Source organism: Liolophura sinensis, chromosome 1 (assembly GCF_032854445.1).
Source record: "Liolophura sinensis isolate JHLJ2023 chromosome 1, CUHK_Ljap_v2, whole genome shotgun sequence".
Lineage (NCBI taxonomy): Eukaryota > Metazoa > Mollusca > Polyplacophora > Chitonida > Chitonidae > Liolophura > Liolophura sinensis.
The window spans coordinates 41,399,914-41,419,000 of NC_088295.1; the positions used below are offsets into that span (position 1 = coordinate 41,399,914).

The window sequence follows — 19,087 nt, forward strand, 5'->3', positions numbered from 1 at the left end:
TCTAAGTATTATACATATCATAGACCTACAAATAATGATGCAGGTTTGTATACTTGAAATACCGGTATTTTTTCGGTAACTCCCAGCTACTTGGTATTTTCACTCATTACAAAAACAGTTGTAGTTTTGAAGCCACGTGTATTCACTCGCACCAATAAGTGTATTGTGAGGAGTGTGAATAATCGCTATAGATGAGATTTTCATTGGTCAGCTGATTCACATGGTCGCACTTCATACTGAATAACCCTGTGTGACCCTTGCAGTTTTCCGGGTTGTGGCCACATTTGGTGCAGCCTGGAAGTATAACTGGACAGTGACAGGTAAACAACGCCTGCGTTGTAAGTGGGACGTGTTTCAAGCGTGCCTGTAACCCTGACATTCAGACAGTACATAGTTTTCATTGTGCTCTGGAAATGCATGCATATTCTTCAAACAGCACACTGCAGATTTTTGTATCATTTTTTGAGTGCACGTTTGCAGTTATTTTGTGTCGTGTAGGCCTAGTGCTTTCTGTAGCCACAGGTCTCGTTCACATGCCTGTAATATACTAATGTTATACGTAAATCCTCTTTCATCTTGTGTATAAGAGGAGATGCACATTGGTAGCCTCTTTGTCATGATAGTGTATATAACATATACTTTAACCATGCTTAATAAGTTGTAACTGTACTGTTAAGGCAAAATTAAGTTCACCAGGTGCTGCTTGCATGGAAATACTTGACCCCCTGTCATAGGGTAATAAGTATAAGGTATTTGTATGCAGACAAATAACGTAGTTGTGATGCTAAAAACAGTGGTGAACCATATGCAGCTGTTTTATGTACATTGTATCTGTTTAGTAATTTATTTTTTCAAGTGTGGTAAATGAAATTCATACAGTGATATTAATTAATATTTACATTTGGCATCTTAAAATATAACTACATGCAACAGCTAAAAATACTACCTTTTACTGTCAAATCAGACCTACCTGCATACTATTTGGAAGTCGACAAATTTGTTATTTGGTTTTGCCTGTATTTGAGAACACTCATTTGACTTCATTGCACATTGACTACTGCAACAGAAGCAGCAAAACTTCAAAATTTTTTGCGGGGGTGTGGGGCCGGGGGAGATGGATTTTTTTGAGGTTGGACGATCAAACCCTGCCCTCTAGCTTTTTGTTAGAAGGTTTTGTCGAGGTGGTTTACTTCTGTTAAACCTGTACAGGGTTGTCTACTGGTAAGTGAAAAAGTCATTCCATAAATTATTTAAGTATATTTAAATAATACTTGAGTTATGTTCCAGCATGAGAGTAGTGTTTCAGAAATGAAAATGATGAATTGGATCCCAAATTTAGTTTAAATCAGTAGGGCCCCCGATATGGAAAAATGTAAATAACGAAATGATATCCTATTGCTGCAGGGTTTTCTGCACACAGTGAGATGGTGATAGAGTTGAGATGAAGGGCTATCAGTTGACAACTCTGTGTAAGCGATGTCAGTACTCTCTGTTGCGAGCCTGTCATCAGTTCTCCACATTCAGTCCCACCCCTTCTCCAAAAATCTGTGTGGTCGGAAGTGGTCCAGCAGGATTCTACACAGCACAGTATATACTAAAGGTGGGTTGAATATTTTGGGGTTAACGCTGTACTCTTGAGTGTTTCTTGAGTGGTGGATGCCCCGAGTACCCAAAGTAAACCACCAGCATGGGGTGAATATCTGGCAAACTTTAATCACTGGTACTAAATGCGATTCTCTCCATATGTACAGTAAGGAGTTCTAATAACCATTTATATATTACAGAATTATTTCTGGCACCTTAAGTACTCTCTGGCTTCTGATTCAGGCCTTTTGTAATGATCGGTTACATTATAGACTTTGCTGCACAATTAGCACTTTCCTTGCATAGTTCCCAGAACATTGAGGGTAGGATTTTATTTTATTAGTGTTTTACGCCGTACTCAAGAATATTTCACGGCAGCCAGCATTATGGTGGGAGGAAACCGGGCAGATCCCAGAGGGGAACCCACGACCATGCGCAGGTTACTGGCAGGCCTTCCCACGTACGGCCGGAGAAGACGCCAGCATTAGTGGGAGGCTCCTGGGTCATTGCATCGCACCGCCGTGCTAACCCCCTCGGCCACGTAAGCCCTAAAGGAGAGGACCTAACTACTGGTGAGAGAGATGTCACTGTACCGTGACTAGATGACATGATGAAATGTCTGGTATGTTGGACATTGTATTGCAGTGAGTCAGCACTATAAAATGTTCTTTCAGTGTTTGACTGGTTTGCTACAAAGAGAACTGGCAGCCTGAAAAGAAAAGGGATGGGGAAATACATGTAATTAGTGCAGATTTATTAAAAAAATATGTCCTTTTCAGGGTCATTCATCTGTTGAAGTTGACATCTATGAGAAGTTGCCAGTGCCATTTGGACTGGTCAGATTTGGGGTGGCACCCGACCACCCAGATGTCAAGGTAAGAAAAGATAGCTTGTGTGAACTATGATGTTATGTGGATGAATTTTTGCATGCTGTGGCCTGCACTAAGCTATGGTTTCATGAGAAATGCCAACTTAAGTCCCCGTCTCACCATGTAATCATTACAGCCATTGTATAAGGCAGGTTGTTCATTTTTTCCTCTACTAGCTACTTTTTTTTTACTATGACTGCACAAACGTTTTATTGACAATAATATTTGTCTATTATGTTGTGTCATCATTTTTCAGAATGTTATCAACACATTTACACAAACTGCCAAAAACGAGCGATGTAGGTTTTTGGGTAATGTGACAGTGGGTCGTGATGTCAGTGTGTCAGAGTTGTTACATGCGTACACAGCTGTGGTTTTGGTAAGACGAAGGAGTCATTTCTTGTGTTCTAATATAGTTTTTTCCCCAATAGTCTGTTTCTGTCTCTACTTACACTGGGTTATTTATTATGGCCTAGGGATGTGATATTATATTGAAGAGTGTTCTTAAAGTAGGTGTGACACAGAGCCCGGTTGTTCAAAAGGGTGTTAGCCACTAATTCATGGTTAAATCTGCTAACACTGGGTTAAATCTGCTAACACTGGGTTAAATCTGCTAACCCTGAGTTAACTTTTACCGTATGTTAAATTTATGTTGTTAAATTTATAGTGGTGTTAAGGTTAACCCTGGGTTAAATCGAACTCTGACCCGGTGATAACTTTACCCCATGGATTGAGGAGGGTTAAGTCTGTCCAATAAGTACAGTAAAATATTTTTTTTGTACTTGAGGAACACCGAAAATGAATACTGTATCAGTAATGGCAGGTGTATACCTTTCTTTTGGCCTTTGATGCATTCTACCACCCCCTTTTTGCCTTCTGACACACCCCTGAACAACATTACAGATAATGAATTGATGGCTCGCTTTTGATTTGAAAGCTTATCACTTGGATTTCCTTCTATTTCTGATTGGTGATATTGTCTGTGAACTTTGCACATTCAGCTGGGGAAAAACTTGCCTTGCTCTTATGCTAGCTTGTTGAACATGGCAGTATACACTGTAGTGTCCTCCATTTGGAATTTCCCACAGCGATGGAAAACAGAATTATGGGATTATTTTTTGCTATTTCTATTTTTTTTTCCTTTATCCCTGGGTTAGTTAGCTAACCATAGGTTAGACCATTTAATCCTGGGTTGGCGCTGACCCCAAATTTAACCCTCTGTCGAACAGCCGGGCAAAGATGCATGTAAGAAAAATTATCTTCCATCCAAAAGGAGCGGCCTCCATGGCCGAAGCGATTAGTGTGCCAGCACGGTGCAATGACCCAGGAGCCTCACACCATTGCGGTTGCTTTGAATTCACATCTTACTCTTGCTGGGTTCCTCTCAGGCCTTATGTGGGAAGGTTTGCAGCATCCTGGGTATAGTCGAAGTATCATCCCACCTGGCCGTTAACGTATAAGTGAAATATTCTTGAGTGCTCCAATAAAATCAATACATAAATCAAAAAAAAAAAAAAAAAAATAATGAAGTTAGGCAAATGGTGTTTGCTTGAGATTCAGACTTAGAGAAATAATATTTCGCTGCTTGATCAAATGATTTTTATTTAATATGGTATCCATACACTGTACAAAGAGAAATGGGCTGTGATATAACACTGATTACATAATTATGTAGCCATTCTTTCCTATAGGAAGAGTACTTTACTTACTCTATATATTTATGTCCATTTGTAGAAAAGGGGAACCTTTGGAAACTTAAATATGCTATTGTAAGCAAGATAGAATTACAGTGGTTACATTTATGTCCATTATTGGCATGTGGATTACATAAGTTTAATACTTATACCACTACTTATCCTAACAATTACTTTAACTGTTTAAGTTTTCCTCCAAATTTCCGCTAATTGAAGATAAATAAGATGTACCTGCATAATTGATATTTGTTTTTGCATATTAACAGTCCTATGGCGCTGAAGCAGACAGGGAACTTGGGATTCCTGGAGAGGTACTTTTATTATGTCATAATTATTGCACATATGGCTGGTATTGAACATTTTTGGACTGCAGGTCTTCCACATAGGTATGCCTTGTCTGGGAATATTATAAAGAGGTATGAAACGAAGATTAATAACCTGTACATGTAATAATTAGGTACACAGTAGAGGTATTAGATTAAAAATTGTGACTTTCATGAATACATGAGTTTTTGTCTTTTACTCAGTTAGGTATATATACATGTATACAGTAGATTCTGTTTTTGTTTGTTTTTTCTGTAACAGGAACTACCAGGAGTGTTGTCAGCACGTTCTTTTGTTGGATGGTACAATGGTTTACCAGAAAATTCTGACGTGAGTATACTAATTTGTCTATAAGGTATAACATCTAAAAGGATAATACTCTTAACACTAAAAAGTTGGTCTGCATAAATGTGCTAAAGATGTAGAATCAGAAACATGAGATGAAATATAGTTACGGTTTTATCAGTGCATGCCAATGAGACAAGCTAGCTGTATTATGTTCTCTTTCCAAGCTTGTATTAATGATTCATCTTTTTGTGTGCAGTAGATCTTCTCTTCTGATAAAGAAGCTGCTTGCATGATGATTAAAAGGACACATTATTTTAAATAGTGCATATAGAAATTGTTTTGATAATCTACAATTGTGATCTGATTCATGTTTTGTATGCACATCTTTTTGTTGACGTTTCTTAAAAATTTTGATGTTGTAGATTTTCTTCAGAATTTTAGAAAGATACACAGTTAAGGTGTGAATGTGTTTTGGTGTGATCATCAAAGTTTCTGTGATTACATTTGTTGGCGGTATTTGTTATTCAGCTGAAGCCTGACCTAAGCTGTGACACAGCTGTTGTGCTAGGTCATGGAAATGTGGCTTTGGATGTTGCTAGGATACTGCTGTTTCCCAAGGAGCAACTGGCTGTGAGTAACCGTGGCAACAAGGCCTCTTTGCTCTAGATTTACAAAAATAGGAAGAGCTTAGAAAACACAAAGATGGATTGTGTTTAGGACTTATGTACTATCTTTAGCTTAATAGATGTCAGTCACACTTTTTATAGCTGAAATCAAGGAAATGACTTATTTGTGCAGAAATAAGTGAAAAAAATATATAAAAATGTCATTTTGATGTAAAAGCCATTTCTTTGATAAACTTGAAAATGTCTTAGACACACTTTATTGATAGAGGATGAGTTTACTTTTTACATAGATACAGATACTGAGTGATTGTATAGAACATATTAAAATCCTTTCTGTAGATTTAGTGTAAAATTAATTTTTACTTACATGTAGTCAGAAGCTATGTGATAAGATCTGAACTCATGGAACCATATTTATTACAGAATATCAGTCTTATTCAGTTGAAAGATTCAAATTGCTTTCAATTCCTTTCAAGAAAAAAGATTTTTAGATTGCTCTGATGATTGTTGGAGTTTTGGGTTTGTTTTGTTTTTTCAACAAAAATATGCCACAGCGAAGAACAAAGTTGTCAGAAGACAGACTCGTACATTGATTTCTGATGCTGTCTGTTACAGAAAACAGACATCACACAGGCCGCCATGGATGCAATTTCAAGAAGCCGAATAAGGAAAGTTTACCTGGTGGGTAGGAGAGGTCCTCTCCAGGTGTCATTTACAATAAAAGAACTTAGGGAAATGATCAGATTATCTGACTGCAGGCCTGTTATGACCAAATCAGACTTTGATGGGGTACCAGAACAAATCAAAGGTAAGCAGCGGGAATGGTTTGTCAGGCAATGATCTGTGTGTATACTGAGCTGAAACATTTATAGATGATGACGGTCATTTTTGAACAAAAGCTTAGTTTAAAGAAGCTCCAAACTTTCTGAGGATCTTTTAAAAAGTGTTTACTTTTCAGAACTAAAGCATATGTATTCATTGTATGTCTTATAGACAGTTACGATTTATTTATTTATTTTATTGTTATTTTATTTTCACATCTGTATTTTGTATGCCAGATACGCAAGAAATATTTCACTTCAAAATTCTTCGGAAGGTTTATGGGCAGAGGAAATAGGAAAAAAGAACTGTAATTAAATAGTGCGACTGGAGCAGTTGTCCAAAATTCTCTTCAGTCTACACATGTTGATTCTTGATTAGTATAAAGTGTGCAGTTTTAGTGCATTCTAAAAATTTCATCAACCACTGATAGCTATTAGCATATAGAATATTCATGTAGGAAGGGTGCTTTGATGCTTGATGTAAATTGTGTGCCAAATTAGCATAATATCTTGCATTTCATTGAGTGATTATTGGTACTTGATAGTCAAACCTCTGAGTACAAAAATTTGATAATCAAGCCTCAAAGAATTGATAATCAAACCTCTGAGTGGAAAGAACTGATAATCAAGCCTCCGAGTGCAAAGAATTGATATTCAAGCCTCTGAGTGCAAAGAGTGATAATCATGCCTTCGAGTGCAAAGAATAAATAATCAAGCCTCTGAGTGCAACAAATTGATAACCAAGCCTCTGAGTGCAAAAAAATGATAATCAAGCCTCTGAGTGCAAAGAATTGATATATTTTATCGAGTGTTGAATGGCCTGCACCTTTACTGATGTTACAATTGTTGACTTAGCTAATGCTGGCAAACCATGACAGGTTTGACTGTCATGCACAGATACATATGGTAAATGATTGAAATTTTTGCTAAAAAGGTGCATTTTTCAAGGAAATTAAATGTCACAATATTTGACATGTTCTTGCGGAGATTAAACCTACATCTTTCCAGGAGGATGTCAACCAATCTCAGAAGATCAATATAACACCTACTGCTCTTTCAGTGTGACTTTGAGAATCAGGAGTTTATTGCCAGGAATTGAATGTTAGGTCAACTAGCGTACAGAAACTCCCTTCCATTTCTCTCACCAGAGACCCAACTACAGATGTTACCCGCTTGATATAAATAATATAACTGGCATGACTGGCAATTCCATATATAAACATACATAGACCAGGAAATGCAGACTGCTTGCAGTGTCATTACTGTAGTGGAAGAGAGTTATTTTGTCACCCTCATTACATCTGCATGTGTGTATGCTCTTATTAACTGCATAATGATAATTGTCATTATAATAATGTTCTGTTTACGCCATCATGATGAGAGGTAAACCCAGTTATAACAGCTTAAACTTTGACCATCCTAACTACGTAACATAGTAAAATTTCTAATCAAAATGAAAGCTGTTGCAGGACTGGTAATTGGACTTTACTATATGAAGGAAGGTGCTATCTAGCGCCATGCCAATTACCATCAGATATGTAGGTATGGTAGACACATAGATGCTAAGCCATCAGAACAAGTAAAACAGATGTAAAGATGTACATTTACAACATTTACACCAAATGGAATGCACCCCCAGGCATAAAACGTCTCCATATAGTGAATCCTATATAGATTCATTTATGCTTATAAAATTTAGAGAACTTTTTCATTTTTTTTTTGTGTGTATAGGAATTCTGTCTAAAGCGCTGTTGAACAATGTGACTGAGGCTTTTAAGTAGGATTTTATGACTAAAAATTTATTGAGCAATTTAATCACTGGATAAGCTGTCACTGTTGTAAATTCTCTGATACTGAATATGATTGTGGTTTAAGGACAGATTGGAATTAATATAACGGTATATTAGTCCCAGGTAGAGGGTAGCCATATCTTTACTGCAGGGTCGAGTTGCAGTTGGAGCACTGTTTAGTGCAAGTAATAGGAAATGTGATTGACCTTTGATGATTTGTCCCAGTTACCCACGTTTTTATTACTGACCTTATTATTTCCCTCTATGTGTTTTATGTGGGTCCTACATTTTGCCATGTAGGACACATTCTGCCTTCCTTGTTGGCTGTCACCATATAAGTAGAATACTCTTGAGTACTGCATAAAACACCAATCAAATAAATAAATCCGTTTTGCCTAATATTTGCTAGGAGGGTGCTATGTGCTGATGGATCCTGTACAATGAATGTAGGATGGGGTGGTTGAATGTATGAACATGTAATGACATAACTCTATATATTAGTGTATTAACCTCATCTGAATGTTTTATTCATATGTGTATCTTATGACCAAGCACCTTCTTGTTTTGCAGGAGCCAAATGATGTTTAAATCATCATGCAGGGCCCAGTTGTTCAAAAGTGTATTAGCCAATACCAGTCTTACTGTAATTGTTCAACCTTTTCGCATGTTTGCAAAGGTGTTTATTCGAGCATGTTCTGAAGGCATTATTCTGTGTAGACTGATCAACTTATACTTTTTATGAAACCCTGAAATTGGCCAATCCAACCAATGTAGTTTTGTCTCCAAAATCTAATTCTTAATATGGATAAATTGCACTGTAAGTTGCTCTTTTATATTTGAAACGGTTGAGGAATTATGGAAAGTCATATTATATATTTACGATTTTAACAAAATACAGCAACCAGTACAGTTACACAGAGACCAAACTGAAGACTTGGCCTACAGTCAAATTTGATGTTAAGTCTTGAGACAATTTTGAACAACCAGACACAGAAGGTTTGACAGTTACATGTACTTGGCAAAATTAAGTGATTTCCATGTCAAGTAAATTTCAGCTCGCTTTATATTGAAATGATAAAATATTACTCCTGAGAGCAATGTAAGGTGAAATAAATAATGTCTCACACTAAGGTCAGAAATTGTGACTACATATAAAGAAATTTCTTTATTGAACAGATTTGGCCAGACCACGAAAGCGGCTGACGGAGCTGTTATGTAAAACTGCCCTGGAATCTCCATCAGAGCTGGATGCTAAACTATATCGTGATGCTCAGAACGAATGGGAGTTAAAGTTTTGTCGGAGCCCGTTAGAAATGTTGCCATCTAGTGATGAAAAAAGGGTCAGTGGAATTCGATTAAGCGTGAATAAATTAGAGGTAAGTACCTAGTAAGCGGACAAATAACCAGAGTTATAACAAACGCCATTGAAACATTTCCACGCTGTTGTGCTAGAAATTTGCTGTGCTTAATACTGTGGCATTAAATTTTTTCATTGGATGATGATGTAATTTGATTTATGCGGCAACTTCAGAGTTATGATGCAGTAATTGCGTCTTTCCTATGATATACTACTTCAGTGTTCTGGCTTGTGGATGTAAAGGAGTCAGCACAGATTTATAAAGCCAAAGGACTGCAACACTAGATTAGCGGAGTCAGTTTATAGTAAGTCTACATGCCCTGTTGTTCGTTCAGTATTAAGCCCTGTGCTCTTTCTTTGTTCATTTCAGAATTGTGGTGGAATTGTGAAAGCTGTCCCATCTGGAGAGAGAGAAGACATCTCATGTGGACTGGTATGTATAATGTACATGTAGTACTACAGGTAATTTTGTGCTTACATCTCATGTGGACTGGAATGTATAATGTACATGTAGTACTACAGGTAATTTTGTGCTTACATCTCATGTGGACTGGTATGTATAATGTACATGTAGTACTACAGGTAATTTTGTGCTTACATCTCATGTGGACTAGTATGTATAATGTACATGTAGTACTACAGGTAATTTTGTGTTTACATCTCATGTGGACTGGTATGTATAATGTACATGTAGTACTACAGGTAATTTTGTGCTTACATCTCATGTGGACTAGTATGTATAATGTACATGTAGTACTACAGGTAATTTTGTGCTTACATCTCATGTGGACTGGTATGTATAATGTACATGTAGTACTACAGGTAATTTTGTGCTTACATCTCAAGTGGACTAGTATGTATAATGTACATGTAGTACTACAGGTAATTTTGTGCTTACATCTCATGTGGACTGGTATGTATAATGTACATGTAGTACTACAGGTAATTTTGTGCTTACATCTCATGTGGACTGGTATGTATAATGTACATGTAGTACTACAGGTAATTTTGTGCTTACATCTCGTGGACTGGTATGTATTTTGTACATGTAGTACTACAGGTAATTTTGTGCTTACATCTCATGTGGACTGGTATGTATAATGTACATGTAGTACTACAGGTAATTTTGTGCTTACATCTTATGTGGACTGGTATGTATAATGTACGTGTAGTACTACAGGTAATTTTGTGCTTACATCTTATGTGGACTGGTATGTATAATGTACATGTAGTACTAAAGGTAATTTTGTGCTTACATCTCATGTGGACTGGTATGTATAATGTACATGTAGTACTACAGGTAATTTTGTGCTTACATCTCATGTAGACTGGTATGTATTTTGTACATGTAGTACTACAGGTAATTTTGTGCTTACATCTCATGTGGACTGGTATGTATAATGTACATGTAGTACTACAGGTAATTTTGTGCTTACATCTCATGTGGACTGGTATGTATTTTGTACATGTAGTACTACAGGTAATTTTGTGCTTACATCTCATGTGGACTGGTATGTATAATGTACATGTAGTACTACAGGTAATTTTGTGCTTACATCTCATGTGGACTGGTATGTATTTTGTACATGTAGTACTACAGGTAATTTTGTGCTTACATCTCATGTGGACTGGTATGTATTTTGTACATGTAGTACTACAGGTAATTTTGTGCTTACATCTCATGTGGACTGGTATGTATAATGTACATGTAGTACTACAGGTAATTTTGTGCTTACATCTCATGTGGACTGGTATGTATAATGTACATGTAGTACTACAGGTAATTTTGTGCTTACATCTCATGTGGACTGGTATGTATAATGTACATGTAGTACTACAGGTAATTTTGTGCTTACATCTCATGTGGACTGGTATGTATAATGTACATGTAGTACTACAGGTAATTTTGTGCTTACATCTCATGTGGACTGGTATGTATTTTGTACATGTAGTACTACAGGTAATTTTGTGCTTACATCTCATGTGGACTGGTATGTATAATGTACATGTAGTACTACAGGTAATTTTGTGCTTACATCTCATGTGGACTGGTATGTATAATGTGCATGTAGTACTACAGGTAATTTTGTGCTTACATCTCATGTGGACTGATATGTATAATGTCCCCATCAAAAGAGGGCTACTTAATTCCGGATTTTGAGAACAAATGTAATTGACAAACAACAGCCATTTTGATCTTTTATATGTTATTTCACATCATATACTCCATACATAACTCCATATATAGCGAAACGCTTCATCAAAAATGGCCAAATGAGTTGATGTTTTTGATGAGATGTCTACACCATTTTAATCATCATACATTGTCACTGGCTCTGTTGTTTTAAGCAATTCAGATTTATTGGGTGATAGGCTTATATCAAATTGGAAATCTGCACAAAGTAAGGAAAAACTAGTTTTTGGGAAACTGTACCACAAATTGTCTGTTGTAAATGGTTTTCTTAACATCGTGTGATTCTCTGTGAAAGCAGAATTACATGTAATTGGCTAAATATACATCTTTCAGCCATCAAACCATGATTGTAAACACAGAGAACTTAAAATTAAAATGTTAATTAAAATGCCAGATCATACATTTGACAATGTAAATGTTCCAGAATGTTCATTTAAATGTAACACTGTACAGTTTAACAGTGATTCATTTTTTTTTCTGGCTTTCATAGTTTCCAAGATCTGTTGTATGTTGTAGGTACTAAGAAGTATAGGATACAAAAGTATACCTGTAGATACTGATGTGCCATTTGATACAATTCGTGGTGTTGTTATCAATGATGGCGGTCGTGTTACAGATCGTCCAGGTAATGTGATTATGGTCTTGACATAAACTTTTGTTTCAAGTCATGTTAGTAATATATCTGCAACTAATGTTTTTCACTTGAATATTCAGGTGTTCTTCTATTATGTGCACATGTAGACTTGTGTGATAGCAGAATTATATATACATCAGTACATGTACATAAATAGGTACTGCATCATAAGGTAGTTTGTCTGCCAGATTCAAATTATTGAGTAGGTACAGGTTGAACTGAGTTTTATCATGACATTTTTTCTCAGCCTGTTAAAACTTCTGGCCAAAATGCAGTGTGAGATCAGTTGTTTCAATGTGTGTTTGCACTTATATGACATTGGCCAGCATTGTGGTGGGAGGAAACCACGACCATTTGCAGGTTGCTACCAGACCTTCTCACGTACGACAAGAGGCAGTCAGCATGAGCTGGACTTGAATTCGCAGCAGTTGCATTGGTGAACGGGTCATTGTGGGTCATTGTGCTCTGTCAACACACTGTAAACCATCACGCTACGGTGGCCTGTAGGAATCCTGTAAAGAAAGTGCGGCATACTTCTGGTCATTGTGCACACTTTCCAGTTCAGTAGCTAATGATGCTTGCCATTTTGAAAATAAAATATAGTCTTAAGCAGGTTATTTATTATAAGCATTCAGCAATTTGTATGCCAGATTGTTGATAATATTTATTCATTTACTTCATTGTTATTTTACGCCATACTCTAGAATATTTCACTTATATGATGGCAGCCAGCATTATGGTGGAAGGAAACCGGGGGGAACCCTTGACCATCTGCAGGTTGCTGGCAGACCTTCCAGAGAGGAAGCCAGTATCAGCTGAACTTGAACTCACAGGGACTGCATTGGTGGGAGGCTCCTGAGTCTTTGTGCCACGCTGGCATGATATACCACTTCACCCATTAAAGGTGCTGGTTGTTGATAATAGGTCCGTAACAAAGTGGTTGAAATGGCTAGAGCTATATCAGGGGAGGTCGTGGATGTAGTAGTTGACATGAGCTTTTCCTTATACTGTTCATGATTTATAGGTCTATACTGCAGTGGTTGGGTGCGGCGTGGCCCAGTTGGAGTTATTGTGGACACCATGACGGACGGGTTTGAGGTCGGCAAACAAGTCCTGATGGATCTCAAAACTGATCAGCTCTCATTAGATGCCAGAGCAGGAGGGACGGCAATTCTGTCATTATTACAAAAACGAGGTACCCTAGTTGTCACAAATATTAGTAACGTTGAAAGTGGAATATTTCATTTCTTTTCCAGCCTTTTGGAAAAGTAAAGATATGAGTATGTTGTTCCTTAGATGATTTAACCATGTGAGAAAAAAGAAACTCAATATTCCTGCTAGAATTACAAATAAATTGGCTAAAATGAGCAGACCAGGTGTCCTAAATTTTAGAAAATATGGGATACATGTACAGTGAATCGCTGTGAACCAATCCTGTAGTACAGAAAAGAGTTGTTAAAAATGTTTATAAGCTGTGATGGCAGACCACATGCTCTTGTATCAAAGAAACAGATCACCGTTGCTTATATCATGCTATATATTACACCCTAGGTCTTAATATGAAAAGGCCCTGTTTCTCATTTGATCTTATCTTTTCTTTTAGGTGTACAAGTGGTGTCATTTGAAGACTGGGAGAAAATAGATGCTGCTGAGAAAGAACTGGGCAAGAAATCTGGAAAGGAAAGAGAAAAATTTACAGATTGTCAAGAGATGCTTCGTGTTGCTGCTTCATGATATTGATTCAGTCTAGGAGTGTGTTTTTTTAATTCCAAATTACCAAAGTGTCTTCCAGCAACCTGCAGATGGTTGTGACTTTTCCCCCGGTTTCCTCCCACCATAATGCTGGCCATCGTTGTAAAGGTGAAATAATCTCGAGTACGACGTAAAACACCAATCAAATAAATAAATAAATAAATTACCAAAGTAAAATTTTAAAATATTGAACAAAATCAGAATTGACTTTACAAGAATAGATGACAGTTTAATCTTCAAGATTTCTGTGCAAAATTAGCTATACACATTGACAATCATAACTAAATGTTAAATTTTGAAGAATGAGGGGAACTCAAACACCAGATTGAGCAAAATGATCCTATATCCTACAAGAGGTCCAAGTGTATTGCCTTAATTAAACCATATATTAGTACACCGCTCCGGTCGATTTGAGAAGGTCAACGGCATGCGGATGGTTGTGGGCTACTTACGGTTTCCGCCCACCACAATTCTGGTCAGCGTCAAATATTAAAATAAGTGAATGTGGTAAGAGGACAGTAATTTGGAAAGTCCTCTAGATGAACATTTCAGCTGGACTGTTTATAGCATAGAGTGGCCCATTGAGTGTTCTCGTATAACTTTCTTAACCAGAATAAATCTCTTAGCAGATAACTACAGTTGTAGAGAGTAATTTGAATGAATTTTGTGTTATAATGATACATTTGTCAACACCGTCGGAAATCACACCATTTTATGCTGCTTTATTTCTGGTGAATAGTCTTATTCCATTGACAATGTTTTACCTATATTTGACGCCAGTAAGTAAAGTTTGATTGCGTGTGCGAAATGTTCAACCATGTTCTGAGAGCATTATTTCTATGTAGACTGATGAAATTATACTTCTTGTGGAGTCTGGATCGTCAGTTGTTTTTGTTTTCACTGGTGGTTCAAGTTGTGTTTATGATGGTTCCCATGGTAACCAGATTACCATTCCCTATACGTATTATATACATGTATACGACACCCTGTCTGACCTGCAGTTCTAGTTGTTTTGCTTCTGCAATTGTAAGTTTTCATGGATTCACGGATACGTAAACCTGTGATGTCGTGTGCCATGACTTCAGATATTTGCTCCTTTGGTCATTTGCCATAATAACCAGATTACAAGTTTTTATGGTGTTCACTGTATAGATAGGTATGGCTGCCTCTATAAACTGCAAGTTTTAATTTTTGGTGGATACACGTATATGTATTTTTAAGGTGTAACCCGCCTAACAAGATTGTTAGTTTTCTACTGTACAAGAATATATTTCTTGTGGCGTAGGCCTATACAGAGTTCATTTACATTCTTGTTATTTTTGAGAGCCTTGTTCAAACTGTAATTCTATTTTAATGTGATGCGTAGGTTACAGTGGAATGTGTCGTAAAATGTAAGAGTTTTATCTCTGATTGGAACATTGGGGATAAGAGTTATTCCCCTTGTACTGGCTGGGTGTTGAATAAGAGGCGAGATCGGAGTTTCAGATCGAGCTGCTGTGTTGTGATCTATGTGATGAAGGTTTAAACCTGGTCTTGACAGTCCTGGTCCTTTTCCGGGTACATTATATATTGATACACTCGTGTCCCCATGGCTTCTGTGGTCTTTACATTTCACTATATTTACCATGTTTGCAAGAGCAATGAAAAGGGAGCTACAAAAAAAAAAAAAAAGCGGGCTTCGAGTGGAGCTGTATACATGGACCAGCAACAGGCAGTCAGCGAGATGGGAATAATGTATCATTCTGCGATTACTTGCACCTGGGACTAAAATAACAGCTAACTGTATACCAGATTGTATTTGTAGGCCAGAGCAAACTTTCAGGCCTAGTCCGAATACCTGAGGCCAAGGGCAACATATTTCGTGTTGGGTTTGTTGTACATACTGAAATATATGTTGCCCTTAACCTCAGGTTTTCGAACTAGGCTTGAAAGTTTGTTCTGGCCTATAAATACAATCTGGTATACAGTTAGCTGTTATTTTAGTCCCAGGTGCAAGTAACAGCATGTTAACTGCAAGTAACATTTTTACCATCTCGCTGTCTGTCTGTTACTTATACATAGTATAGAAGATTGTGTGCAGTAATCAGCCTTGATGATTCCTTTGTCTTCATTTTTGTTATTGAATTTCAGTTTGACTGTGATGGAATGTAATTGTTTTCTATAGAAAGAGTGTGCCAATGTTGTGCCTGCGGGTTCAATCCCGGCCCAGGACCAAATCGGTCAGAATTTAACAACTCCACCTTCCAAGCTCTGTTTGGAAAAGTTGTGAAAATAAACGTTTTACTCGTTGATTATCACTGGTTCGTTCCAGTGTCTTCCACCAGTATGCCGGGCGAGTGTGTACGTCTCACGTGGGTAAGTTCGTCAAAGGTCAAAGGTTTACCCTGGGCACCCCTGTTTCTTCCACCAAACCGATCCTAGTTACCCACATTCACACTTGAACAGCATTGCGTTGACATGCACACAGGGAAATCTGCTCAGTCTCACACAACCATTTGAATATAACCGTTTGAATATAAGGACATTATATATAATTGAAAATTAGGACAGCAGTTAATAAAAATTGCTTTTCGCAGATAAGTGTATAAATTGTTTTTAAGCAATGAATAGAGTAATGCTTTGCTTTGCTGTGCTCTGCAAACTACCCTTTATTACGTCAAAAAGCTAGTTATGGGCGTGGGTCCAGTAAGTTAAATCAATGATGAAACTTCCAATAGCTTGTCAACGACTGGCTGACCCTTATTAGTATAATGGCTCGGGCCGGGTGACTTATCTTCGGTGAGTCGTCTCAGTGAAGCAGCACTAGATAAAAGAGCGGTGGAAATCCGTCCTGCGACAAGGAGGCACATTACATATACCCTAAGGATTCCTTCGTCGTCATATGACTGAAAAATTGTTGAGTACGACGTTAAACCCCAAGCACTCACTCTAATAGCTTGTAGTGTAAATATGGTGATGAAAACGTCCAGTAGCTTTTACTGCAGCCTTGGTGAACGTCAGGCAGTTTGTAATGTAGCCGTGATGAGGAAAACTTCCAATGGTTTGTAATGTAGCCATGATGAGCAAAAATTCCAGTGACTTGTAATGTAGCCATGATGAGGAAAACTTCCAGTGACTTGTAATGTAGCCATGGTGAGGAAAACTTCCAATGAATTGTAATGTTACCATGATGAGGAAAACTTCCAGCAGTCGGCATGATGTAATGCATTGATGGTAGAAATGAAAGGAATGGATGAGTAAAGAATACTGGCATAATGATTTTAGCCACATGAGAATGATGCCTCCCAAAATCAGTAATAAATTTGATATACTGTCAATTTATGAATCAAATCAAAAACTATCATACAACGCGTCTAGTATATAAAGCAGATTCCACGTGAACAATGAAAGCGAATGTGAACCGTTTTGTACACGTGTTTGCGTAGCCCGTGAAGTAAACAAGTGTATAGGCTACACGTTAGATGTGTAGATACATAAACATGATATATGCAAGGTACGCATAAAAGCTCTTGTGTGTCAGTCTATTGCATAAGCTGTCTTGGAACAAATAATGATAACGTTCAAGCTATTGTGAAACCCTAGCTGGGGATAGCCAGGGTATAACACAATGGGATAAAGTTCACCTGCCTCTCCTTTATTGCTTAGGTCATGAAGGCATGACAAGCACTGTTGTTAAGATAAGACAGAACGCGTCCTGCCGCATCCGCACAACAATATGAAACGCAGCTGGGACACAGGGTAGAAGTTCAACACATACACGAAAACAATGAGATAAATCTTGCAAGAGAAATGCGATAGCGGTAGCGTAAAAAGATTTTTGATGAAATATCGATCAGCACAAATTCAGTGAAATTTTTGCTATTATTGTGAAATAAGCAAATGATGCCTTTCACAAAATATCGGCTAGGACTGTGTGCATGTAACCGTTCAAAATCGGTAATGAAATGTTGCTAGAATTTTTATAAAGCGGGTCGCATTACATGTATAACTTTTCGGAAACATTTCAACAATATAAATACTACAGGTATTCGAGCCTGATTTATTGAGAGGCAACAATCTGAGCTTGAATATGGCCCATTTGCCAAAAAATGTACGTGTAGTCTCTTTAACACATACCCGATCTACGGGTGGTTGTCGATATTTTAGGAAATACTACGGCATACAAAGAAGTTTGGCTTCAGAAATAGATAACGTAGTTTACTCACATATGGATACAATGCTCCAAAGAGTTGGCCTAAAGATAGCTTTGTAACACTGTTACAACGTGTAAGTTTTAATCAGACACAATCTTGCAAATATATCTGTACAAAATTATTTTTCACGCATGAAGTCTTTAATAGAGTGAGCCTACTGGATAAGAGCACACTTGTTAGTTGTAACTTTAAATAGTTTTGTAACTGTCATACTTTCCTTTGTGTCACCATAAGCTTTAAACAGCATGAACCAAAAAATAAATCTCCATTGATTTATCCTGCAGATTTTGCGTTTATCTGCAGGTGTAATTAAGCCTTGTATCACGAATGTATATAGAATATGGTATTATACCTGAACTAAGGTATGACATGCGCGGTGCAGATGTTTCAGTCAGATGGATTTTTATTAACATATATAAAATATTATGTACAGCTGACGCACGGTTTGACTGAAACATCTCCAAATGCAGTCGGTATGTAATTTCATATTTCAGTATGCATGTTACGCAGTGAAATATATAGCATACCGGCACTTAAGCGTAGGCTGAATAGAGCAGACAAGCTTAACTGCTGTATGTTATCAATAGTCCATTGACGGCTTTATAACCTATTCTGTGAAGTATGTAACCTGTTTGTACCGTGCAGTAATGTGACAAGAAACGAGCTGTTCCAACGGTTCGAATCCTGATCTCGTTTTTAGTGACATTTCAAAGTGCTGGTGACGACCATGCACGTTATCAAGCATTTGGGAGCAAATGCATGGTGATTAAATACCCTGAATATCAGGCGCCAAATTAAACACTGTATATACATTAAACAATGTCATGATGACCATCGTTGTGTCAGTGTCACAATACATTCACTTCGACTACAGGAGCATCATTCCACAAGAAGTACCATTAACCCTGGGTTGGTGGCGTGCTATACGGCCATTAAACACAAATCAAGAACGCATTACATT

The 19,087-nt window shown here is 37.4% G+C and overlaps 1 protein-coding gene across 1 annotated transcript; it reads left to right on the top strand.

Moving 5' to 3' along the window:
• The first annotated feature begins 304 nt into the window (after positions 1-304).
• Positions 305-15,778, top strand: LOC135466751 (NADPH:adrenodoxin oxidoreductase, mitochondrial-like). Its single transcript, XM_064744417.1, has 13 exons — positions 305-338; positions 1,405-1,600; positions 2,364-2,459; positions 2,710-2,832; positions 4,414-4,458; positions 4,733-4,801; positions 5,288-5,389; positions 6,001-6,193; positions 9,173-9,372; positions 9,724-9,786; positions 12,064-12,172; positions 13,206-13,376; positions 13,785-15,778. Exons 2-13 carry the CDS (start codon positions 1,442-1,444, stop codon positions 13,913-13,915), a joined length of 1,461 nt encoding a protein of 486 aa, XP_064600487.1. The 5' UTR covers positions 305-338; positions 1,405-1,441; the 3' UTR covers positions 13,916-15,778.
• Positions 15,779-19,087: the final 3,309 nt, after the last annotated feature.